The sequence below is a fragment of the Geospiza fortis genome, unplaced genomic scaffold (genome assembly GCF_000277835.1).
Source record: "Geospiza fortis unplaced genomic scaffold, GeoFor_1.0 scaffold29, whole genome shotgun sequence".
Taxonomy (NCBI): Eukaryota; Metazoa; Chordata; class Aves; order Passeriformes; family Thraupidae; genus Geospiza; species Geospiza fortis.
Window position 1 is genome coordinate 509,541 of NW_005054349.1, and position 26,560 is coordinate 536,100.

At 48.4% G+C, this 26,560-nt stretch overlaps 1 protein-coding gene across 3 annotated transcripts in view; it reads right to left on the reverse strand.

Moving 5' to 3' along the window:
• Positions 1–26,560, reverse strand: part of FGF13 (fibroblast growth factor 13) — an 86,191-nt gene that overhangs the window by 18,708 nt on the left and 40,923 nt on the right. For 2 of the 3 annotated variants that reach the window (XM_031058802.1, XM_031058803.1), the window contains exons 2-3: positions 23,759–23,869; positions 19,947–20,050 (exon numbers count right to left, since the gene is read on the reverse strand). In XM_031058802.1, the coding sequence (XP_030914662.1) occupies positions 19,947–20,050; positions 23,759–23,869 (215 nt within the window). Of the gene's footprint in view, positions 1–19,946; positions 20,051–23,758; positions 23,870–25,808; positions 26,053–26,560 lie in introns of those variants that run through there. The other variant, XM_005423273.2, reaches the window with a different exon arrangement.

Here is a 26,560-nt window from a genome sequence, read left to right on the forward strand (position 1 = left end):
CCCCAGCCTGACAAGGGGCAAGCAGGGGCTGGGCTGGCAGGGCTGACGAGGCAAGCCAGAAACAAAATGTGTGGCACTGACATGTTTCCTAACAGCACTGACAGATTTTAATAAGCAAGCTATTCTTCAGTTTTGATTTGAGGTGTATATAATTAGGTAATGTGGGTGTTGAGTGATAAAACCCACAAGAAATACACAAATTAGAAGCACTGATTTTTTTTGAAACCATGGCCTGCCTGTTTCAGACTAAGTGGCATGACCTATTTTTATTGTATTATTATATTTGGAAAATAAAAGGAAAACTTTTCTTTTTCATCTCTTCTTCAGCATAGGAAAGATTGGGGACAAATGATACTGCTCTTTTAAGTTCTCCTCTTTCAAAACTTAAGAACCTTTATTTGTCGTTTGAGTTCTTTTACTTTTTTCTTTTCTTTTTCTTTTTCTTTTACTGGCTGCTTCCTAGAAGAGACGAGATCTATCTAGATTTTCCAGTAATCACTTTCCAGTGATCCAGTGAATCTCTTTCACTTTTCCAGAAATCACTTTTTCCAGATTTTCCATTAATCACATTCACAAACTTCCCTACAAACTCAGTTAAGTATTTCTCTATTTCAGATTTCAGTAAGACCAGGGAAAGACAGAAATATTCTATGACTGCTGACCAAAAGCAAGAATTTACAATGGATTTCAAGAATGTCCTTTTGAAAGGAATAGGACTGCTCAAAAAAAAAGGACCCTCTCTGAATTTTCGGGCAAGATCTTTCCACGGGCTCTGAAAGTGAAATATCCAGTACAACTTTCTGTACAGCCTTAGGAGTTCCTACTCCTCACTGTCACCACTAATGGGTTGGGCAGGAGATCAATACAGTAACTGCACAAAATATAAATTTCTGTCTATCTCAGGAATTTAATCAATTCCTTTAAAATAAGGTAGATTATCTTAATTAAATTTATAACGTGCAGTCCTTTGGTGTGCAGGACAATGTCTTGTTCCAGTATCTTCCCCATCTTTCATTCAGGCCTGCAGTGGCCACCAAGTCACCAATTGCCTTTTTCAAGCACGTTATCATCTCTCCATCATGTGCATGTTCTGTAATGACCCCTCCTTATCTCTGCTGCCTGCTGTGGACAAAGCCCAGCGTTATTGCTGCCCAGAGCTGCACTGCGCAGGGCTGAGCAGGGACGGTTATGAGGCACTATCAGACTCCAGCCTGTCCTGCACACAGTGCCAGGGCTCGGGGCAGCCCTTCCCCGTCCTGCTGTGTCCCAGGGCTGCCCTCAGCAGCACAGGGCTGGCCCTGCCGTGCCCCCAGCTGGGCACAGCCTGCCCTGAGCCTCCTCAGGCTTCTCTCCAAAACTCACTCACCTCTTCCTGCATCCTGGTAAGCTACAGCCAATAAAAACAAATCTAGTCCCATGGGAAACACCAGGACTACAGAACCTGTTCTTATTTCAAATCGGTGTGAAGCACACCAAAATCCTGGATTTTTCACAACGCAAAATATTAGAAATCATCTCCTGATACTCTTAAAATGCTACATTTAGGCTATTTTACAACAAAAGACTGAAATTGCCATTTTGAAATGGGGTTTTTTTAGCCTTAATAGTAGTATTTTCATAGACTCTTCTCAGAAATTTTAGAAATCAAAACTTGAAGCTTTTCTTCTGGATACACCCATCTATCTCCCAGCTTTCTCTCCTGAAACCCATTTTCCTGAAGTCTTTGTTTATCCTTATGGATGAACAGCCTTGCTTTGCAGATGTCTCCATACAGCACCTCATCCAGAGCATCCCTGATCCTGGTTCCCCAAAGATCTTAGAGCTGTCATCCATTCAAATTCATAATAGCAGTGATTAATAGGAGTAAGGATATAAAGCCAGCAGCAACAAGAGCTTAGTGGGAATGCTATACTTTTAAATGAAAGCTGATTAGTCTCAGCTGTTCCTTCTGGCTAACGCTGAGCTGTAATACTTCTTGATTCCATCTGCTTTACTGCCTGGCCTTTTGTAGGGCAAAGATCATTTTTATTTTTATGACTGGGAAGGCAAAGTATCAGCATTTTTAGTGACCCTCGAAGCTATAAGGACTCAGGAACAGGTATTGTTACCAAGAATCTGCCCAAAAGTTCCCTTTTTATTTCACTGCCTTTTGACTTCACATGCAATTGCAGCCATGGAGAACCTGGCGAGTCCCCATGTCCTTCTGCTGACTCATCTGCAGAGCCAATCTTGCCAGCAGTGATGGCAGTGACCCCCTGAGCCCCAGGGCTGGGAGCTGTGAGCAGGGAAATGCACTGCTCAGTGTCTCATAACCCCATTCAAGGGCCTCACCACTGTCCTTGGGCTGACTGGCAGACAGAAAACATCTGTCTCATTTAATGACTTCTCCTGATGCCTTCCAGATCTCAGCAAGTTTGAGAGGTTGCCCCTTATGCAGTTAGAGCACATTTCCCAATTAAGAGCAGAGCAGATTTTATAGTCAAGTGGGAGATTTGCAGTAACTATTGTAACTCAATTGTAAAGAAGATCTCCAGAGCTTTATCAAGTTTTTCTTTGAAAAAATTAATCTTGGTAAGAAAAAGCAGAATTTTAACCTGCACAGCAGCTTCCCAGACGAGCTCTGCCCCAGCCATGCCTTCTCCTGGTCCCACCCAGAAGGTTGCAAGCTGTGCCCAAGGGCTCAGGGTGCAGAGCTGCAGCCACTTCTGGCTGTCACCAGGGTAAACAAGGACAGATTCCCAGAGTAACTGCTGAAGAGGCTGACCTCGAAGAGCACAGGCTTTGTCTGAGTCACAGGAGAACCTTCCTCACAGGAAAGCACTTTGAAGGAGGTTGTAACTTAGCCCTTATCACTTCTTGATGGAAAAAAGAAAATGCTTTTACCAGTTAATGGCTCAGAAAAGTGCATGACTGGTTACTGTAACCACAACAACATATTCAAAAGCAGTGAGACAGAAAAGGAAGTGCTGGATAAGCATATGTTGTTTTTAATAAAGAATGACTTAGAGCTAAGTGGACCACTCGGTTTCCAAGGGTGCTTGGCAAAAGCAGAGCAGGGGGGGAACCCAACACGCTTGGGATGCCTCCCTGTGCCCCAGCCAGGCTCCTCCTCCAGCATCACCCTGCCCTCTCCCTGCTGGGCATCCCACCCCAGGCTGCAGAGCAGGGCTGACACCCCCTCCCCTCACCCAGCCTCCCCATGCTGAGCATCCACCCAGCCCCAGCCCCAGGCTGCACCAAATTCAGGGCTGGATGTACTCCCTGGGTGCTCAGGACTAAGGTAATTTGGTCAGAAGTGAGATCTGGCAAGCTGATTTTGTTATGGCCTCGCATTAATGGCTCATTTATTACCCTGCAAGATCAGGCACGTGTTATCAATATCCAGGGGTCTGAGAGCTCTAAGCACAGATGGACCACAGACTGACAGGAATTGATTGTGTGCAGTGGCTCAGATGAGACTGGAGGAGAAGTGCCACCATCCAGGTGGCTTTCTGGGAACAAGCACAATGAATCAGCCAGCAGCACTGAGATATCCTTCCTGTGAAACTGCAGAAGGGAGGGAAGCTGCTCTCACTCCACACGCTGCTTCCCCTGCTCAGGGGGAGCCTGACAGCAACGTGTCCATGACACACACTGCAGAACATCTGCCTGCCACAAGCAGGGCCTAAAACTACCTGGTTGGCAGGCTGCAGCTGAAACAACCAAAATGCCCCTTGTTTCGAGAGCACAAGCTTCCCAGACCCTGCTCAGTGCCCCCTTGCTCTGCCACCCCAGTGAAACACTCACTTGTGGGCAGCCCTGATCACCCCAGGCTGGCTGCCCACGCTGCAGGGACCTTCCTCCAGCTGCATTCCCTTCTCCCACCTGGAAAACGCAGGTAAGGTTACCCCTAGCTGCACAGCACAGGCAGGAAGCCACATCTAGAGCAAAACTCAGTTGTCAGGCAGGTGAAACCTCAAACAAACCTGAGCCGAGGAACCACCAAGCCATGACAAGGCTGCTGGCTCTGGTTCAACAACCTCGCTACATTCTTCCTGCAGGGGAAATGCATTTTGCTCCTTCTTGGGAGTGCCTGGGAGAAACAGAAAGCTCAGGTAAAGGTCTGAGTGGGAATGGTTCCCACAGAGCACACAGGGCTGAAAACGAACTGCAGAACTCAATCAGCAGCAAACAGGAGTTGGACGAAATGCACAGAGAAATAATGTTGCCTCATTTCAACAAGCAAATCTGCATTATTAAATTACCACCTTCTTTAGCTGGGCTGGTGCAACATCCACCAGTGCCAACCCCAAACGTGTGTCCCAGCAAGGCTGTAGGCATGTGGTGAAGGCTGAGCATCCCTAAGCGCTCACATCCCGCTGAGAAATGCTAATGCAATGTTTCCACTTAATCCCAGTACTTGGACCCCAATTCTGAGAAGGCACAAAAGCAACTGCTGCTCTAACAAAATGGAGCCTCTGATAAGATGCTGCAGGTTCCACACCATTTCCTGAAAGGGAGATAAGGACAGAGTTGGGACAACTCACATCCTGGGCAACGGTGACTCGGAAAATCAGCTCCGGGTACAAAAAGCAGTTTCAGGTAAACTCATCTGCTGATATGGAAAAGTAATTCCAGTAGAGAGATGAAAAGTATTTTAAAATCTCATAAAAACAATCTGACCAAAATGCCCTTAAAACTTCCCATTGAGTCTAGTATCTCTGTCATCCCTGCTCTCAGGGCTAGACTGGTACAGCTCAATAGGTCAGAGCAAAGGCAGACAGGAGCACTCTGGGCTCTGAAATCACCATTCCTTCTCCAGGAACATCACTTGTGCGGCCAGCCAAGGAGCAGGGAGCTGCCACCCACGCTGGCAGCAGCACAGAGCTGCAGAGGGGCTGGCTGTGCCGGCCCAGGGATGCAGCACAGGGCGGCTCTGGCTGCTCCCACAGCCTGGGGCTCATCCCCAGCCCTCCTTCCATCCCCTCTGCCCTCCCCAGCCCAGGCTGTGCAGAGCTCTGGACAAACAGACACGGAGTTCCTCCAGGGCAAGCTCCGGCCAGGACAAGCTGGTCCTGGACACCCTGGGGCACCACGAGCTGGCCTGGCTCTGTGGCTGCTCCTTCCCAACAGAGAAAAATAACAGGAACTTTCCTTAAGGCTTTAGAACTGTTTTTATCACAAACAGCAAATGTTGAGACAAAAATCACCAAAGAGGCCCAAATGCTCAGCTGTCATGAGCTAGCCCTTGGTAAAACTGTTATAAATGGGTCATTTCCATCAAGTGTGACTGCTCATGGGGAAGGTCTGACTGAGTACTTAATTTAGGCTGGAGGCAACAGCCTCTTGCTAACCCTCTACTCCCATATTTCACACCACTTGACAATCTCAGATATTTTGCCCTCATGCTAATGCTTTTCTTCTCTATGTCAAAAAATTTCAGGACAATTTTAACAGGCACCTTCAAATCATCTTCAAGCTGAAACAAATTTGAAAGGTGTGCATTTCCCCACAAAACACCCCCAAAATACCTGCTGTCACTTCTGCAGCTGAGGTGAAGTTAGAAACTTCAGGGAAGGTCTTTGTTAAGCTTGGCAGGAAGAAGAAATGAAGCAGGATGAACTGTGGGGAAAATCATCTGCACCAGCAGCTCCCAGAGACAGCAGAGGATGAGAGCAGCAAAGCCACAGAGGGGTCAAACATGACCCCACAAAACCCCACAGGGCTCAAACCCTCCCTCTTGGCTCTGCCACGCAGCTGCAGAGGATTCTGCCACTGACCTCGACCCCCAGGGGGTGCGCTGGAAAGGAGAACTCTCACTCAAAACGAGCCACTCAGCTTCAGGTAAACAAAGGAATTCATTACTGCAAGTCAGATAAAGGATTTGCAAGGGGTTTTTCTTTGGGTGGGAGAAAACTGTGCAATGGTTTTGCTGACACAGATTGGTATAAAAGATGGTTTAAAATTTCCTGTGCAAAACTGTATTCCAGACCAGAAGGAAAAAGACACATGTGCACAGGGAGAAAATATACAGTTTTGGAGAATATTTATTTCCTCAGAGGGAAATTATTGCATGTTCTAAGATGATGAAGAAAGAAGACAGAAAATGCAGCCCAGCTGAATCCTCATTAGCAATGTCTGCATTCACCTGGCTCAGCCATGCACAACTCTATGTCAGGGGGTCAGCCTCCAGCACAAATATCTTTCTCACCATTCATTAATGCTTTCCCAACACTTCTCTTTCTGAGTAATTTTCTACATGAAAAAAAAAATTAATACTTTTCCCATGTGTACTTAATTAAGAATAATCCACTCAGATGTGATGGATGGCTGTCTGATCTGTCTTGCTCTATCATATTTTATATTATCCTGCTTGCTTTCTTTCCTATTTCTGTTCTTTATTAATTCATTCTCTCTCTCTGACTTTCCCCTTTAGTAATTCTCTGCTTGGTTTCCAGCCTTATTTTTATCAGTGGATTTTTCCATGACTCCATTTTTGGCCCCTTGAAGCGAATAACAAAAGCCAAGTGTCCCACCCCAGTCAGACTCAGAGCTTGCACACCCTCCCTAGCAAGCAGCACACTTTTTGCCCACTTTCACATATTTTTTAACAAGCTGGCTTTCAAATAAAAACCACAGTGCTTAAATGATACAGCTCCTGGTTGGCAGAGATGATCACATTCCTAAGCAGTTCATCCAAAGGCTTTGCAAAGGCAATCCAAGCACATCCTTTTACCTGGGACTGTTATTTCCCAGAGGCAAACACACTGCTGCTAATTTAAACAGAGCTCATGTACCCATGTGCTCTGCTGTGAGTGGCTAAGGATCACTGGGGCTTAAACTACACAGACTTCCTACTTATGGAAATTTTAAATTACCCAAAATGGATATGAGTTGAGTTGAATATGTATGCCCACCACCCCCACTTCAGATTGAAAATTGCTTTTTTTATAACAAATGCCTATTTCGAGCAGAGTGTTTGGAAAAGAAAAGCCCTTCCAAGCCAGGGTCTCCTCTGAAGCAAGTGGGAGAAGAAACAGGTTTTAAACCCACTCCTTTTGTTCCAAAATGTGGAATTTGTTTTGTTCCTTTTATAGCCACACACTTGCCACTGGCTCCAGCAGGCTTGGAGGGATGCTGGGAACAGGAGGTAGGGGCTGAGGGAGGTAAATCTGTCCTTTCTGCTGGCAAAGAGAGTGATGGAATAAATTCTAGGGAGGGGGGAGAAGGAGAAATAGAATAAATAAAATACTGACAAGAGCGGATGTTAAAAGAGGGGAAGTGACAAGCAGAAGGGAAATGAGAAGTCAGCTGCAGTAAGGACCAACAAAGTGTACCTGAAATGCAAGCACTGAGGGAAGCTGGGGAACACCAAGTGCAGCCTCTGGTGCCCCCCAGGCAGGGCAGGCAGCCTGTCTGGGGGGCAGGAGCTCTGCCTTGACTGGGGAGCTCTGCCCTGACTGGGGAACTCTGCCCTGCTTGGGGAACTCTGCCCTGCTTGGGGGGCAGGAACACTGCCCTGTCTGGGGAACTCTGCCCTGCTTGGGGACCTCTGCCCTGCTTGGGGACCTCTGCCCTGCTTGGGGACCTCTGCCCTGCTTGGGGACCTCTGCCCTGCTTGGGGACCTCTGCCCTGCTTGGGGACCTCTGCCCTGCTTGGGGACCTCTGCCCTGCTTGGGGACCTCTGCCCTGCTTGGGGACCTCTGCCCTGCTTGGGGACCTCTGCCCTGCTTGGGGACCTCTGCCCTGCTTGGGGACCTCTGCCCTGCTTGGGGACCTCTGCCCTGCTTGGGGACCTCTGCCCTGCTTGGGGACCTCTGCCCTGCTTGGGGACCTCTGCCCTGCTTGGGGACCTCTGCCCTGCTTGGGGACCTCTGCCCTGCTTGGGGAACTCTGCCCAGTTTGGGGAGCTCTGCCCAGGCTGGGGACTTTTGCCCTGCCAGGGAAGGGTTTGGGTGGACCCAAAGGTCACCCAGCCCCACTGCTGGCACGGCAGAGTGCCTCCAGAAACCCAGGGGTGTCCAAGGGAAGTCCAAGGGCCAGGAGGAGCCCCTGGGATGTGCAGCCCCTGAGCCGGGCCAGTGTCCTGCCCAGCTCACCTGCAGGGCTCCACCTGCTCTCCCCAGGCTTAACAAGACCTCAGACAACTTGACACACTTAGTCTCTCCTTTCAAGTGGCTTCAGGCTTCCTCCTGAGCTAATGAGGAACCATTTCTGAGCTGCTCCTTTAGGAAAGGGCCCTTCTTCAAAGCCCCTTCCAGGTGCCATGTGCAAACAGCAGCAGAGCCAGGTTCCCTCCTCAGATCTCACTTCTCTGCACCAGGGACTGCTCCTGGGAGCTGCTTCAAAGGCTGAAGTGTCAGCATCAGAAAGAAAGGAGGTGTGTGGGTGTGAAGTTACTAAATGCAAAACTGTCAACCTCCTTTCATTTACAACCCTGAATATGCATGCATGCAAAAATGTAGGGCTTATATTAAAGTTTTTACTCTTGGAGCAGAAAATATCAAGGAGAAAAGAGACTAAAAGATAAGGCTGTGCAGGTCAGAATTCTTTCTCAGCTAATCTTTTCTTATTCATCAATATAAGAGTTTCTGTTAATAAAGCCTGCCCTACCTTAAGTGAGATTGTCTTTTACCATCTCAGGAAAGGGCACTCAGCAGACAGACGCCTTTTGTTGGTGACTGGGCAGTGACAGCAGATGGATTATTTTAGTCTCTGACCCAAATAAAAGCTGTGTGGGGAATCAATGCCCAGCCCAGAAAAGCACCAGCCCACAAAGCACCTCGGGGTGGGAGTGGGTTCCTGGGTGTTCCAGCTGAGGAAGCTCTCTTCACTCTCTGGGCTCTGCCTCGAGCTCTGGCAGCTCCCTGGGCTGGGACAGGGACCCAAGGAGCTGCCAGTGCCAGCTGGGAGAGCTGGGCTCCCCAGGGGCTGAGCTGTGCCCCAGTGGGAGCCCTGAGCAGCAGGACAGGACAGGGACACACAGGGCTGGGGGACACTGTCTGTGCCAGCCTCGCACAGTGCAGGGATTTTGGGAAAATGCACTGCTGCTCCTCAGCAAATTCATTCCTTACTGAGCCTGCCACAGCCAGGAGGAAAGAAAACTCACCCCATCTCATGGGAAACCTGAATTCTGCCCTTGGTCCCCCTCAGTCTGTGCTTCTGCTGCCTGCTGCAGGCCCAGACATGTCACCTGCTCAGGGGACACCTGCTCACCAGCTCAGCCTGACTTTGCTGCTGTCCCCAGGACTGCCCAGGTGTCCTCAGGACTGCCCAGGTGTCAGACACCACCAGAATGATGCTCAGGATGGCTGAGGCTCCCTGAGCTGCTGGAACACTCCTGTGCTCACATCCAGCTGGAAAACAGCACTGGGGCAGGGGTGAAGCAAGAAGGGCTGAAGGAGGAACATGTCCTGAACAGAAACCCTCAGCATTTATATGGGAACTACAATTTTCATAGTAGGCTTTACTTACAAAGTGCTTAGATTTTGGGTTAAGAGCTACAGGACCTGCAAAACCCCACCAGACTCTCTACCAGAGAGTCAAAGATGCCAACACATCAGAGATCAAACTCTTCTCTTGTTAACGTGCGTGACCCTGCTGCAGGTACCACGGGGATGAGGTGATGTGGGGAGACAGCCTGAGCACCTGCAAGGCACAGGGAATTTCCCCTTCTAGGTTACCCAACACTTGTTTTGAGTAAGAGTAGAGATGTTTGGAGTTGGCCGAACAGTAGCAGATGGCTCCAGAGGCTTCAGCCTAATGACAACTTAATTTTACCAAGGTTGCTTGAGTCAGTAAAAACCCTACAGATTGAATAATTGCTGTATCAAAAAGGAAAGGCCACAGCTATCACAAGTACCCACATTAACTCCAGTTGTTTCAGAAGAGAAGCAACTGTTGTTTAGAAGACTGTCAGAGGAAAAAGAAACTTGTCTTCTTTTACTGTCAGTGCTGTGATAACAAAATGAAGGGCTGCAAGTGCAGAGGGTTTGCTTTGGGTAGCAAATGAAGCTTCATCAGATGATTCATGGCCAAGCCAGGATGACTGTACTCATCTTCTCCCCTAAGAGCACAAAAGGAGGTTGGTTTCCTTAGTGCAGATATTCCCAAGCCACTGGCAGATCAAGACTGCCTCCCTCTCAGCTGGAAATTGCAGATCCTCAGGGTTCTTCATGGGGAAATGGCTGTAAGGCCCCTAAAGACAGCCCTGGAGGGCTTGGTGTAGAGCTGGTGCACAAACAGGGCCTTTCTCTGCTTCAGAGCAGGGCTGCTCAGCAAGAGAAATCACCAGTGCCTCATGGTGAGGAGTGCTCTCTCCCTGCTATGGCTGCTGGACATAGTTTTGTGAAGAAAAGATTTTGTTTAGTTTTGAGAGCTCCAGGTTATTTATAGTAAATGCTTGCCCTTCTGGCACTGTTCCTACAAGTATAATTAAAGGAAATATAAACAGTTAGTGCATCACTTAGTACAGGTGTTTTCTGGCATCTCACAGATTAGAAATGCCAATTTGGGAAACAATTAACTAATGTGGTAGAAATCAACAATCTGCATAAAGCTCTTCCAGGCCTTTCCTCCCACAGCTGCAATAATTTCCCCAAGAAGAAGCCCAAGGAAGTCTGTGCTGCACTCTGCTGCCCGTGGTGCGAGCCCCAGGTCTCTGTCTCGAGCACACATCAAACCTGGGCTCCACACAGAGGCCACGAGAGCTTCCGCTGAAGCCAAGGCTCTCAGAGCTGCTGAGTGGTGCTGGCACAGCCCCTGCCCGTGGCCCAGGTGTGCTGAGCCTGCCTGAGCTGGGCCTGGCTGAGCTGGGCCTGGCTGAGCCGAGCCTGCCTGAGCCGAGCCCGGCTGCAGAGCTGAGCCTGGCTGAGCCGGGCCTGGCTGAGCCCTGCTGCAGCCTCTGACCCCCCTGCAGCAGCAGGGATCCCTCAGAGCCACCAAAAAGTGCAGCTCCAAGGGGATGCCAGCAGCACAAGGCGTTTGAGGGGGCATTATGTGTGAACACAACCACAGCTGGCTCTGCTGCGCTGTTCCACATCAGTCCAGCTCCTGCCTGCAGCCAGAGAAGGCTCCAAGCCAGGGGCTCAGGGCTGGCCCATGACAGAACCACCCCTGTGGGCACCAGGACTCTGCTGCCCTGCCTGCTCCAGGCCTTGGAGCCTGGCTCCAGGCACTTTTTTAGTCATTAAGTTTCACAGGCCTCCCAAACGTTCTGTTCATTTTTTAATGACATAGAAATCTCATATTGTAAATCAATTACTGTCTTGTCCAGATCCTGAAAATTTTACTCAGATAAATTAATTCTCCCTCTGGCTGCTGGTCAAAGAAACTGCATGAGTAAGAATTACTTACATGAGAAAGGATTTGCAATATCAAGCCCATTAAACTCTTAGTTTATCAGGTGAAGGGAAGAGATCTGCACTTCAAACTGTGTCTATTTCACTTATTAAAATTTCTTATGGTTTTTGTTCTGTTTCAGATCATTCACTTATTTACTCTGAGCTTACTGTGCCTTCTGTCAGTGTCAATATGGCTCAGCTGGCAGCAGACGCTCTGCTAGCTCTGAGCACACTGGTGTGAAGCAACGAGAACAGAATGAGAATTGATGGGAACTTTTGCCTGAAACCTGAGCTGAAACCTTTGTATTTATGAAACTCTGCTTCTAATTCATGTACCAGATATGCTCACTTTAAAAATACTGTATTCCAGTTTAGCTGGAGGACATGAGCACTGGCAGGGTGAGGAGCAGCCCACTCTTTGCAGCTCCCGAAACCCATTTTGTTAAAACAGTAACTTCTGGAGCTGCCATTTGAGGAAACGTGCTCACAAATCTTCAGAGGTTTGCCCACTCACAGTCAGCTCAACGTCCCACCAATAGCTGGGCTCAAGAAGAACACTGCTATCTCATGACAGGATTTTTTAACATCTGAAAATGCTCTGGGGATGAGGATGGAGGGTCTAAATTGATCCCTTATTTCTGTGCATTCAAACTAATCAGAGTAAGGAGAGGGGGAGACTGCTTGATAAAGCAGACAGCATCTTGTGCTGTGATTCTGAACCCAGCTCTCTGATTTTTAGACACCTCCTGAGGCTTTAAATAAACAGAACTGCACTTCACCAATTATCATGCCTGTTTTGCTTAGCTCCCCAGCGGATTCCATTTTAGAAGAACCATACTGCTCAATATGCAGAGCTGTTTGGGTAGAATTACAAAAATGAAAAACAATGTGATGGCACCTGTAGCATCAGCAGAATGTAAAATATGAAAGGCTTTATCAGTTCAACTATTCAGACCATCCCATTCACTGGTAAAAGCTACTATATAGGCATAATACCCAAAGACTCCCTAATCCATTTGTAATTTCGGATTCCTTTGTCAATCCTAGATTGCCTAATGAAAGCAGTTCGGTACAGAAATGCAAGTCTCTTAATACCATTCTTATTCAAGAGACTTTTTCCTTTCCCAGACCCTTTTTATATTTCCTATCCAGGAGCCCAACAGGTCTAACCCCAAGAACTACCTTATGAAAAAGTTAGTTTCTGACACCAAGGCTTCAAGGGCAAAAGGTAAATATGACAACTTTTCTATTTCCTTTGCTCCTGAGTAGCTTCCCTGCCACACAGAAGGTTTCTCCTGCTTTCCAGGACTCATACAGGGGGCTCTGCTTCCAGCACACAGGAGTCCTGCCAAGAGGATGGCATTCAGACTGGGACTGAAGCGACAGAATTTCCTTTGGAAACCTCCTCCAGTTGTGCTGCAGTTCTCAAAAGCAACCACAGAACTCTGGATCTTGGGCTTAAGGACTCCTTTTCCTCCCCCACTGACTCCCCATCAGTATTTCTCAGTACTCTTCTCAAAAGAAGCCTTTTGGCTGACAATGTGAACTTTTATAGTCGAGCTGGGTTCTCAGTTTTTGCACCTCATCCCTTGCAATAAAAGTTCTGCAAGGAAAAGATGCTTTTAGTAGGCTTGCTAAAGGATGTAAACGGCCAGGAGCAATAAACATTTCTCTGGAGGCTGCCAAGTAGAACAGAAGTGAATTCAGCTCCTCTTAGCACTGCTGTAACTGCAGGGCAGCACAAAGATAAAAGACACAAAGAAGTGTTTAATAAATCTGCTCCCAATACCCCCACACGGCAGATCAGTTGCTGGTGACAGCCTGCATTGATGGACAGCAATTCTGGGGAGCTGGGCTGCCCTTTACCTACTTTGAGCACAGGAACTGCTGAATTTTGTTTGTCCTGGCACTGCTGACCAGCCAGAGCTCCGAGTGCTGTCCTGCAGCACAGGCACTCCCAGGAGCAGGCACACCTCCACCTCCTCAGACAGCTTTTCCTGCAGCCATTCTCACCTGCTCCACCCTCACCGCTTTCCCATGCACCTGTGACCAGGCTGAACACTCTGGGGCATTTCTCACGGGAGCAGAACTGCCTCCTGAGAAGCAGCCCCCAACCCCACCAGCAGCAGGATGCAGCAGCAGCCCTGAGCAGCCAGGGCAGCCTGTTCTCAGCTCCCTGGAAAACTGCAGGTGCCCCTGGGAGAGCAGCAAAGGGATCCTGCCTCCCTCTCCGCCTGCTGGGTGGGCACTGCAGGTGCTTCCAAGCCAAACAGAACGCCATCGTACTTCACAGCATTTTCCTTCCAAGAATTGACCTCCCTGGAGCTGGAAGCCCCACAGATGATGGGAGCCCATGGCCAGCAGCTCCCAGCTAACATCGAGCTGTGTGGAGAACACTTCTGTGAGTTTAACAAACATGATGAGCCTGCCACTGCAGCGCCATCCTGGGCTAGCTCCTACTCTAGTTCTGAGTTTGTTTTCCAGTGCCAGCCCACTCCTGTTGGTTTGGGGAGCCCTGGGAGCCGGTCTGACTGCTGCACCCTGGTTAGATGCTCACCCTCACACAGGCTGAGCCAGCGGCAGCTCCAGGCAGGGGCTCTGCTGAGTCACTGTGACAAGAGCTGCTCATTAGCTCAGCCTGCAGCACCAGAGGGAGGGGAAGCCCTTCTGGGCTTCCCAGAGCAGGCAGACAGCTTTTTAGAAGGAAAGGCAGGTGCAGGAAAGAAACCACGGTTTCATAGTGGTATTTTCTTTTAATTAAGTCACATTCTAAAGAAACAAAGTCAGTTTGGCATGTGATCTTGCTGCTGAACTTGAAGACACAGATCAGGAAAAATAATCAACACCTCAAAAATCCACACAAATACTAGCATACATATTTTCCCAGTGAACTGAGCCCAGCTCTACAAGAAGCAGGCTCACGTGCCTGGTGTGCATGGACCTCTACACCCACAGGTACCTCTGCTGCTGGTCCTGAGGTGTAGCACCTACACCACGCTGGGGAGAGAAAGGCAGCACTTTGCTCCTTGGCTCTGCTGAATCCCAGCAAGGTGAGCTGTCCTTTGGTGATCTGAGCACACGAATCCAGTGGATCCAGGAGCTGGCAGTGCTCTCCTTGCACTCTGCAGCTCCAGCCCTTATCTGCTCACCACTCTGCCTGCCAACCTGCTTTGCAGTGTGCCAGTGAGGAGCTGGGAGTAGCCCGGGAGCCCTGGCACTCAGGATTCCTTGTTGCTGGTCCAGGGCCAAAACCCCTTGTTCAAAGCGATCAGTGTGATCCAAGGTGCGAAGCTCTCAGACTTGAGTCCAACTCCAAATTCTGCCAAGGCTTTTTTTTTGTCACCAAGGCAGATTTGTGTTACTGTGACCCCAGTGAGGAGTGCAATGGGCTTTCTGCTGGGGAGGCGTTGCCCAGGTGTGCCAGGATGAGGGCAGAGCACAGCCCTGGAGCAGCCCTGCCGTGCCCGGGCTCCTCAGGGACCCTCAGCTCCAGCACCTGCAGCCAGGGCTGAGGCACAGCAGCACCTCGGCGCTTTCAGGTGCCTGCGGGATGGCTTGTACAGAAAAGCAGCATAACAGCTTCAAGACCTGCAGCTTGCTCAATCTCCTAATAATTCTCCCGTGGGAGGATTATGCCATCTGCACTTCCCTGCTGCAGACAGGCAGTCTGTCCCCAGAAATCTGGGCTCACACTGCTGCCACAGGGACAAGCACCTGAAGGAACAGCACCATCCCTCCAAGCCCACATCACTGACACCAGCAGAGCTCTCCTCCTGCTGCAGGGAACCTCTGCCTCCCCAGGAGGGTCCCACACCTCAGAGCAGGGCCAGACAGGCTGGGGGAGCTCAGCCAGGAGCTGCAGGTCTCTTCAGCAGCTGGGACACGTCTGTGAGCAGCACTCCAGCTGCACTGCAGGCAGTTCAGCTCACACCCACCCCAAAACCTGCCAGGCACACACCCTGCGTGAAGGCTGAGGCTGGGCAGGAGCACCAGCAGCCTGTGGTGCCCCAGGGAGACCCAGCAGACTCCCCCTGTGCAGGCAGCAGCAGCAGGAGGCCGGCTGGGGCTCAGAGAGCATCCATCAGCTCAGCTGCTCCTGCAGTGCCTGGCACCTCCTCAGGGCAGCCTCCTGTGCCCCGTGCCCGCTCCGTGCGCTGTGGGGCAGAGCAGCAGGCAGGGCTGGCAGCACAGCAGGGACAGAGCACCCCCTGAGCTGTGAGTGTGCTGAGCTCCTGCCCAGCACAGGGCAAGGGGCAGCCAGGAACAGGAAAACATGGATCTGCACCTCACACCCTGGCACTGGAGAGAATCAACTGCATTCAGGTGTACTCTGCATTCCTGGTAAAATATGATTTATACTGACATGCAAATTTAACCAGATGAAGCTTTTGATTATTTCCCCTATGTCTTGGTTTGTGCTATTTCCCTGAGGTGGAAAAATGCTCTTTGCCAGTAATTCATTATAAATGCCCCAGCCATTCCCATTAGCTACACCAGGTCTCCACTGCACTGCTCAGTATTAAAATATGCACCAACTTCTCTTCTCGCCAACTCACCAAAACCAATTTTTGAATCACTCTGAGAATTTAATCACCTTTCAGTTCTCTTGGCTATCATCAACGTGCACGCTTCACACAATATTTACTTTCAGTGCAGGTACCAAAGGTAGATATGACAGTTTACTTTACATGCAGAGGACAGTGTTAGCTGAATGCTCTCTCAGGGTAAATTGTACACACAGCTCTGCCCAGGGTTTTATACCCAAGTGCTCCCTAAACCCCAGCTAGCTCTGCACCAAGCAACATCGGACGAGAGATGCAAAAGGAAGCCACGTCCAGCAGCAATATTAAATCCAAAGCACTCATCCCAGAATAGTCAACAAAGGCACAAATACCTCATCCTAGCAGCTGAGTGCCCTGAACTGCCCACAGCTAGGCTGGAGGGCTGGATGAGGCACGGGCAGGCTGGTCCCTGTCACATGTGGCCAGGGCACAGGACTCCCTTAGGTAAGGGCTCCCTCCAGCCTGGGAGAAGCTGTGAGGAACTGCCCATGACACTGGGAAATGCAATGCTTTGGTAAAACACAGGAACCCAGAGCAAGACAAGAGGGGAAATGAACCCTCTTCCCAAGCTGAGGTGCACTGCTCTGAGACTGGCCAGAACTGTGCAATGAGCAGCACATATTTAATGATACTGTTTCTGAAAATGTACCCAGCAGAAACAAGCACAAAATCACCTGTGTTGAAATGTTCTGTAGGAAAAATATGCATTTCACTGACAGTCACTACATGGTTTGAAAAACTATCATGATGGCTCATGGAAAATGCATGGCTGGAGGTTCACAGGCTGTTTTTAAACTCCGAGTATTTTGGGCTGTTTCAGCCTCTGCAGAACACCCAATTCCCTGCACCTCCACCCGCCTTCCCTGGAGGAGCCTCACCCACTGCTGCTCCGCATCGCTGGGAGCCTCCTCTGCCACACCACCACCCCTTCATGAGAGAGCAGCAGCTCCAGCACTGCCTGTCTGCCAAACAGAGCCTTCCAATGCTCAGGACAAGCAAACAACACACAAATTCACAGCATATGAAACCAGAAAAACTCAAGTGGGGCGTACATGGCGGTCATGTGAAAGATGTGGTCGTTCATAGAAAGAAAAAGAAGATGAAATAAAAGCCACCCTAAACCACAAAATGATTCATGGTGTGGTTATGTAAGACAGCAGGCCAGAACACCGTTTCAGTCATCTTGCAGCAGCACCACGCTGGTGCGAGAGGGATGAATCAAACGCTGTGTTTGCACGGGGAGTGGATGCTCAAGCACCAGGAGCTGTGCCTCCAAATACCTCCTAACAAGGTCCCTCCAAATAAAACTCCCAGGGTGGGTTCAGCTTGGGAGGAGCAGTCACACAACAGCCATGGTCTTTGGAGGACACTGGCTGCAGGAGAGAAGCCATTTCAGATGGGGATTCTGTGATCTGGACATGTGACACGGTCACCTCCCTTCCCTGCAGGCCAGGACTTCCATGTGCCCTACAACACATGTAGAGAACTGCATATTGGGTTTCACAGTTTATCTTTCTTTTGCTGAGCTGAATTGCTGCCTTGTCCCTGAGGAGCTTTTATCATTACCCTACAGATCCTACTTTTGCTCTAACTGACAGATGCTGCAAACTATCCATAAACTCTGGCAGCCAACTCCAGTTATCTGTTCTCTGCAGATTTATGACACACCACTGATCCCCCTGTGCAGAAGATTCACCTCCTTCCCCAGCACAGTCACGGGGCTGAGGCAAACTGCAGGCTGCCTCTGAGGCAGGGCAGACACCTGGCTGCCCTCTGCACAGACACAAGGCTCACAACACAACCCAGACCAGGTGATCATGCAGAGACCACAATGATCTCTCTCCTCATTAAACTGCTTCACCAATGCTAATTTAATTTCTCTCTGCTCTGGAAATGGTGCAACTATCTGCTATAGCTATCTACAATTGAAGTGTCCTTCTATTTCCCCTGTTCTCCTGCTTCAGGAACTTGACGGTGTTTTGTGGGGCTTTTGCACTTGATCAATCCCATGTTGCCATCTGTCTACTCCTGACAAATCCCATTCAGGAACACATCCCTGCAGGGGCTTTGAAACCCTCAGGATGTGTAGATGGATGTCACTTACTTGAGCTGATCTGTTCCCCAGGCTCCCTGGTGGCCTTCCTTGAACAGGTGAGTGTTCAGCTGGTATAAATCAGCTGAGCTCTCCTGGGACTCATTTATATCAACCAAGAATACAGCCCAAAATACAGAGTTCATTTCCCATGCATCAGACTGTCAGACTGCATCCCTTGCTGAAAGGACCATTATCAGCCAAAGAAATGCTAGAAACACTTGAAAAATAGTGCTGGAACTGGATTTCTGGCAGCCTGAAGCAGGGGCAGATGCTCCTCACCAGCCCTTGTCCATTCCCTGGGCTCATTGACAGGGACAAGAGCTGCTTTTTCCCCCTGGGAGTTTCTTGTGATTATTGCAAAGAACAGAACAACCAAACCAGAAGGCAGCAGGGGATAAACCCAGGATTATTGAGAACTTGGGTGACAATTTCCCTAAGAAAAGTAGATCAAAATTAAGTGGCCACCTGTCTTTGTGAAGAGGATTTAAGAGTATGAATTTGGGAAACGACACAATAGAATTCTGTTTAAAGCCTTGCCAAACCCATCAAGTTCAAGAAGATTAAAAAATAAATGTAAGAAAATATAGTTGTCTAATAAGGAAACAAAAATGACCACTGTAATTTATATTTCCACTAAGGGGGAAACAGAGAGATGTCACCAGTTAAGTTTGCAATGACATAAACTATGGAATTCAAAGATATTAAAGGATTCAAGGAAGACACAATTCAAGGGAACATAATCATATGAAGAACTACCCTTAATCAATGCAAAGAATGAAGATTACAACCAAAGTGAATCTCAGAGCTCTGCCTAAGATGCATATCAAGCTAAAAGTTGCGCTTAATGGAAATCAGGGCCACATTGTGCCCCTTCTCCCAGCAGGGGAACTGGAAGTGATGCTCATCGTCTCCGAGGTGCCTGTGGGCTCAGGGCTGTGTGTCAGAGAGCAGGGACTGCACTGCAGGGTAAATCCCTGCCCACCTCCCTTGCCCAGACAAAGGTGGTTTCTGCAGGAAAGCACAACCACCAGCAGAAAGCAGAGATTTCTGCACTGAGAGCACAAACCCAGCGCTCTCTGGAATGTTCCTTTGTCCCTGCACTGCCAGGCCTGAGCTGCTCCTGCTCTGGCAGAAAAAGAAAAAATATGCAAAGCTGCCCCTGCTCCCAGCTGTCAGGATTGCAAAATAAATGAGAGATTTGAATAAGTTTGCTTAATTTTTATCAGGATTAAGGGAATCTTTTATAGAAGAGAATAATTTCTAGTAGATAATAGAATACATTTTCCTCTATTTTCCTCCTTGGGAAAAATCTATTAAATCTGTATAATTAAAACTCCTGAAGATAGTTCAGCTAAATGTTTTTAATTGAAAAGTGGTCTATTTAATTTTTTTTTAAATAAAAACACTGTCTGCTCTCGTGAGAAACGTCACAGAAAATTATTAACGGACATTCTTCATCAAAACTACTAATAAAGCTGTTCTTTACTCACTCACCTACCTGAAGCCATAAAATTTCTATTTGAAAATCCTGGCCAAACAAAAAAATATAATTACTGTCTCTAACTCCTTTTCCTTAGAGCAGATCCTATAGGAAGACACAAAGCATGCTGAGGCACGTGGGGGACACACCAAGTTGTCCCTTCCCCTCAGCGCCCACTCTGACCAGCCCAGTCACTCCACAGGGAGCAAGAGAGAGGATCCTTTCTGTTTGGGGTTGTGGGGTTTGTTATATTTCACACTTCAAGATTATTCAAAGGCACCACAGTGTGATTCCATACATCCCTAGGTGCTCCTGATGGAAAAGATTCATGAACCAGAAGCAGACTATCACCACCACACTGACTCTGCTCCAAACTCACATTTATAGGTTGTATTGGTTTTAATAAGTTATTAGCAGATCCCTTGCAACAGTAAGTTATTAATTTACCACAATTCCACAGAGAACAGAATTAAAAACGTTTACTTACTGATGTATATAGGTATCCTTCACTGTTCATTGCCAGATATAATTTTGTTTGAACCCCCTGAATCGCCACCACTCGTAAACCCACAGGTATGAGGTTAAACAAAGCTAGGAGAGAAAGGAGATGGAGAGGAAAATTAATCCTTTGGAGTACGCAGATCAGACAGAAAATGAAACCAGAATTACCAGAACCAGGTAAAAATCTCTATTCATGCACATATTAATGTCTGTGGGTGCTACAGAGCAATACTTGTACCACCAAGTCCTTGGACAGCAACTGCCACCAAGAGCTCAGGAATGATCTGAGGGATCAGCGCCTCTCCCTCTTCTGGAGATGGGAATTGCTGAGAGCGAACAGAACTTACCTGCCTGGTGAGCAGAGCCCAGGCTCCGCCGAGTGCACTTGAGCACTGTTTGGGTTTTGTTAGGGTGCTTTTCTTGCACCATTAAATGCAAGAAGGAATCCAGAAGCAAACAAACAAAAAATTTTTCAAGACAATCAAAACTTGTTTTCAAAGTCAGTAAACATTTTGACCAAAAGGAAGGAAGAAGATGAAATTCAGAAAAGTTGAAAACCATCATTAGCATCTCAAAATGTTTCCACTTATAACTCATTGGGGTTTGATTTTTCCTCTTTTTTAGAGGAGAATGGGTTTGAAAAAACAGAGTTAAATAACTTCAAAATGAAATGAAAGGGCAGCATATTCTTTAGATCAACCCCTAAATCTGTGCTTTCAAAATTGAGCTGCTTTGAATGTTCTGCTTGCATTTCTGCTTGTACACATGCTAATAGTGGCAGTATTTATAAGCACAGAAACAACTCTTCAAAAAATGAAGATTCCGGTTTGCAAAGTGGCAAAGAAAAAAAAGGAAAAAAGCAAAGCTCTGCCATAGCTTGGATTCATGGATATGTTAAAATTGAACATAAGAAATAATGAGTTGAATACAGTATTCTGTGTTCAATATGTAGGATTAAAAATAAAGGGGAGTTAAAAAAATTATCATAACCCAAAGCATCTCCTTCCACTCTGTGGCAGAAATGCATAGATAGGATAAAGTGATGCCAAACTACTTCCCATTTCCAGGGATTTATTACTTGGCTGAAAAACTCTGGTCTGCTTCAGGCTGAAGTTTGATATTTATGGTCACTGTCCAAAGCCAATTTAAAACCAAATTATGAATTTGAAATATTTTTATTATTTTCAAAATTATGGCTAAGAATTATGATCCATTATAATTTTTTTCCAGCCTGAGAACCCCCAAATGGTCATACTTCAGTAAAAAAAATATTTCAGCTTGACAGCATTTAACATAGATCCTAAATTCTGTGTTTGGGGATGCCAAGAGCACATTGAGTCAGGGCACCTTAGAGCACTGCAGTTCCTGCAATGGTCAAGCATGGCAGGAAAGGTGGAATATCCAGAACTAACAAATAAATGCAGGGCATCATAAAATCTGTGGTTTTCTTCCTCTTTCATAGCCACGAGTGTACAGACACTGTTTGTGCAGACACAAACCACGCATGCAGACCCTCCTCACACTCGCCTCCAGCTCGAACTCAACACCCATCACTTTCCCTTCCCTCAGAGAAAATCCTCCAGTTCTGCACAGCTTTTGGCAAAAGAAACTTAGATTTTCAGTAAGGGAAAAGGATTTTTCATTCATTCTATCAAATGCTTGAGTTTATTGGAGGGAGAAAATATCCCCATGAACATGAGTCCTTTGCAGTTCAGCCCCAAAAAGCAGCAGCTGATCTCTGAGTAGGCTGGAGAGGAGGATTTAAACCTCAGCACCCAGGCAGAACCTGCAGGTCTCTTTTGGAAGGTGATTTTTAACGGCACGTTTACAGGTAGGGCAGGTGTTGGAGTTTTTCAGCACGAGGGTCTGAGTACGGGCTCCACTGCAAACAGTGCTGCCGACCTGTCAGCAAGAGCTGAGGAGAGGGCAGAGATGGGCCAGCAGGGACAGAGGTGCCACCCAGCTGGGTCAGCAGGGACAGAGGTGCCACCCAGCTGGGTCAGCAGGGACAGAGGTGCCATGGGCCACAGAGATGGGCCAGCAGGGACAGAGGTGCCACCGGGCTGGAGCAGCAGGGACAGAGGTGCCATGGGCCACTGGGATGGGCTGTATGAGGAATTCCTGGCTGAGCTTTGCTGGCCAGTGGCAGAGCCAAGGCTGAGCCCTTCTGCCCAAGCAGGTTGGCACCTGAGCCATGGGTGGGTGCTCTGGCACGTGAGCCATGGGTGGGTGCTGTGACACCTGAGCCACGGGTGGGTGCTCAGGTGCTGCTCCCAGCACTGGGACACATTTCCCTGGCAGACACGTCCAGGCTCAGTTTCGAGGCAGGACGAGGCTGAGGAACACTGGAAGCTGGTTCACACCCCAGTGGGATGAGCAGTGGCTGTGGCACAGACTGCTGGAATTTGGGAAGGGGCTGTGGGGAACTGGCCCTGTAGGAGCAGTGCCCACTCTGCCCTGTGCCAGCACAACCACACATCCTGCCCCAGCTGCTGCCTCCAAGGGCAGCGGCGCTGGCACTGCACCAAAAATGGGACTGTCCCTCTCAGCAGCAGCTGTTAGTGCCCTGTCCCTGAGCAGCAGCACGCTCAGCTCTGGCTCCTGGGGCGGTGAGTGACCTGTCCCCAGCTGTGATCCCTGCCAGGACCCACAGCAGAGGCACGGAGAGCATCCCTGCAAGTCCCCAGAGGCGCAGCAGGATGGAGGGGCTACCTCACTTCTAGGGGACGCCCCTCATGTGGACAGAAATGATAGAAGGGGTGGCAAAGAAGGGACAGCAAAATTAATTGCTTCCTATTGTGATCAGCTGGTGTCAGCACAAAATAATCCAAAGCAATTTGCATCCTACTCTCTCCCTACTACATTTGCATTGTTTTAAATAAGGATATAAGGATAAGGATATCCTCCTAATGAACAGCTAAGCAATGCCTAAGGGAAAGATGATCTTTGCCAAGGTCTCTGTGCAGTACAAGCTGACAGAGAAATGAAGCTGCACAGAAGAGGCAGCAGGCCACAGCTGGATTTATGAACATAAACATTTCTCTGAGCTCTGCCAGTCTTGGCTTGGCCACCTGCACCTTCGTACACTTTCTGCAGGGCATGGTTTCCGACATTCCCTTATTTTACCCGTCTTGAAATATTTTTGTCTAGCTGTGTGAGATCCTTAAGCATTTTTCACACACCAAATCAATGCTCTAGTCATCTTCTCCCATTTTCTATTAATCCACAAAGTTGTAAAAAAGCCCAGTCAAAACCAGCAAGTAAAACTGTCCAGAGCTTTTTCACAGAAAACCTGAGGGAAAGCTGGTTGACAGTTGATGGTACAATTTATAAGCAGTAACAAATAATAATAATAATAAGGAAATGTGAAGTTGAAAGCGCTGCTGAAGTCCCAGTTTGTGAAATACCACAGCGCTGTTTGAATGAGCCCCTGTGTGAGAGTGGAGATAGCGTTATTCTATTTCAGGCTCTGAGTAGGCGAGCAAATTTTCCCTGCTGAAAAAAAAATCTAATAAAATCCAAAGGACAGCAATGAACTTCTCTGGATTACCATGGAGATAACATTTGCTTTGTTTGTCACATGTGTCATCATTACCTCCTCTGGTTCATTATTTCTGTAAGTGATTTCTATCTGTATTTCTCTCAGACCCAGTAAGCCTGGAGGACTCTGTGCTGCCAGCACGGCGTTAGTGCTGCTGCCATTCACTCTGCCAGCCCAGGACAGCAGCTCTGAGGGGACCTGCAGGGAAGGGAGACACCACAATCCACAAACACACCACTTATTCTCGTGTCACTTACTATAACTACTGTCTTCCTCTTTTGTTCCATCAATTGTTCCATCTGCTTGCAACTGCAAGTGGTATCCTTGCCTGCTGTAGAGCTTTGTTACTATACCTTTAAGCTGAGGCTCTGCAAAGAAACAACAGTGAGATTAACGTGGGAAATCCTGATGTGCCACTCCAAGCAAGCAGGACGTGAAAAACAAATCTTCAGGTTCCTTCACAAGGCTGAGGTAAGAAAACGACCCAAAACAAAAGCAGGGCTACCAGCTTTGCATCACTTTTCATTTAGGCTGAGATCAAATTTATGTCTATGAAATCTATTGCCAAAATGATTAAATGCCACTTTCGATTACAACGTGAGCAGCACAGTAAAATCTACTTCCAGTGAATACAGATTCCAGCAGCACTGCTTGGCCCCAGGAGCCCAGCTCTATCTCATTTAAGATTAAAAATGAGCTGGCAAAGAGTACATTCAGTCTTTTAAAAAGGTGTGAGTTCTTAGATGGAGAGGAAAAAGAAGACTATTACAATAGCATTAATAAGAGCCACAGTGACAGTTGAGAGCCTAAATATATAGCAGCAAACATTTAGCACAGGAACTGCTGCAGTTCTAATAAACAAACCCCCATTCCTCTCTGCTCCAGAGAGTACAGAGCATCCAAAGAGATAAACTGCTCAATGAACATATGGAAAATGGAGAGGGGAAACCCTGAAATCCAGCAATGTGTGGAACTGCAAAATAAATATTACCATAAGGGCTGAGGTAATTACCTCATCAGCTAGAAAAGAAAGATCAAAACAACGCATAGTTTGCATAGACTTTTTTTTCCATAACCATCCTCACATTCACAGCTAGAAAGTGAGATATCTCACGCGGCTTCATATCATTCTAGACCAAAAAGTACACAACAGCAGGATATGCTGTCAAGTGTGTCATTCAAGATATCTGGCTAAAGCATCAGGAGTAATTGCAAAAAAGGTCTACGCCCACTGAATCCCAATGACATCTGCATTGTAGTCATTCACACAGTTCCGTTTGTCAGGAGCTCAGGCAGCCCTGCAGCTCGCTCCACAACATCTCGTTCTTTTCAGAGACAAACACTGAAGATGGGGTGTGTCATTTCCAGCACTCTGAGTCTGGATAAGACTCCTTGTCTTTGTAACCAAAGGCACTGGGGCTCTGCTACTGCACTTCATTTTAGCAGGGGCTGAAGGCAAAAGCTTACCACAGTTTGCATATGTGTATTAAATCTTATTAGCAACTTTGATAAGAGTCCTGATGGACACACAACTCTTATCTACCAACTTTTCTGACCAGAAATTATTCCAACCCTCACTCCGGCTCTTTAGCCATAATCCATCCCAAAGCGGCTGGCAAACTGTGAGCAAGGCAGGCAGGTGGAGTGGCACAAGCATCAGTGCTCCAGCACAGCAAAGCCACGGCAGCATTGCCAGAGGGTTTTGCTCCTCCCACGTACAAAACAATCCACTCAGATCAGGGACCCAGGCTTCACGCCTGACCTTTTGCACCTGTGACCCAGAGAGCCTCGTGTCCACAGGGCAGCTGCAGGTATGGCATTCCTAGAAAGGCACAGGGTGCTGAAGCAAAACTCTGGAAGGTGCCAGCAAAAGCACAAAGCCTTGTCTGCAATCAGCAGATAAAGCATGGCACAGGTATTCTGTGAAGCAGGACACCAAAACCATATCTCCAGACCATGAAGTTATTTAATATATAATAAAGAGAGAGATGCGTGTGTGGGAACTTCCCTGCTAGCATCCCCCCCGTGAATACACCCATGCGTTTGCATGTGTGTAACAGAGGGACAGACAGTTGACTTACGGGTACCTGGCTGCACACAGGTGTGCAGGTGAGACACAGCATTGCGTGCTATCCAAAGAAACCAGATGAACATGACAGGGGAAAGGACTGCCATGGGGTACCCACGTCCTGCACACCCATTGTACGAGCCCTGAAATGCCTTTCCCCCTTTCCCCACACCTGACACACGTCCCAGTTTCCACTGCATCAAACCAACCAACCCCCCAAAGACATAACCCTTGCCAACCTGGTCGCCTTCTTCGCCTTTTCTTGGAGCCAAAGAGTTTGACCCTGGAAAACACATTCAACTTGTTCTTGTCGCAGCTTCCCTTGCTCTTGCTGGGGCTGTTGACACACTTACAGGCATTGGACTTCTCCCGCTCCCTGGCTTGTCTCTTCTGGCGGATCAGGGAGCTGGCGATGGCTGCGGCCATGGCCGCCACCGCCCCGGCTGCCCGGCGGGCTCAGGAAGGCCGGGGACGCTGCCGGGCAGCCCGGCCGAGGCACCCACCGCCGCTCGGCACGGTGGCCCGGGACACACCGGCGGGGCGAGCACCAGAGCCCCGGCACGGCACGCAACAGTTTAGCTCGAGATTCCGTCCTCTGGGATCTTCCCCTTTCGACTTTCTGGCGCTTTTTTATTCTTCCCAACTTCTAGCAGGGGAAAGTTTGCAGGCAGAGGTGAGCGTTTCTACGGAGATCACGCAGATCACTTGCAAGACATCCCTCCAAGCTTCTCCAGATGCGCTATCTGCGTGCAGCCATGGCACATCCACTTGGTGCAAGATCATCGCATCTCTCCTAGCCCCGATTTCTGCAGTTAACTTTTCTTCCCACCCGTCCCCTCCCCATTCAAATCCCAGCAAACACCTGTTAGACTCCAGCAGGGGCTGTCCAGTTGCAGGGGTTTTCTGGATCCTTTTTCCTCTTCTCGCTTACAAGAGACCCGAAGCAGTCGGTGCTGGAGGCTTTGGGCTGAGGCGCGGATGCTCCTGGGTG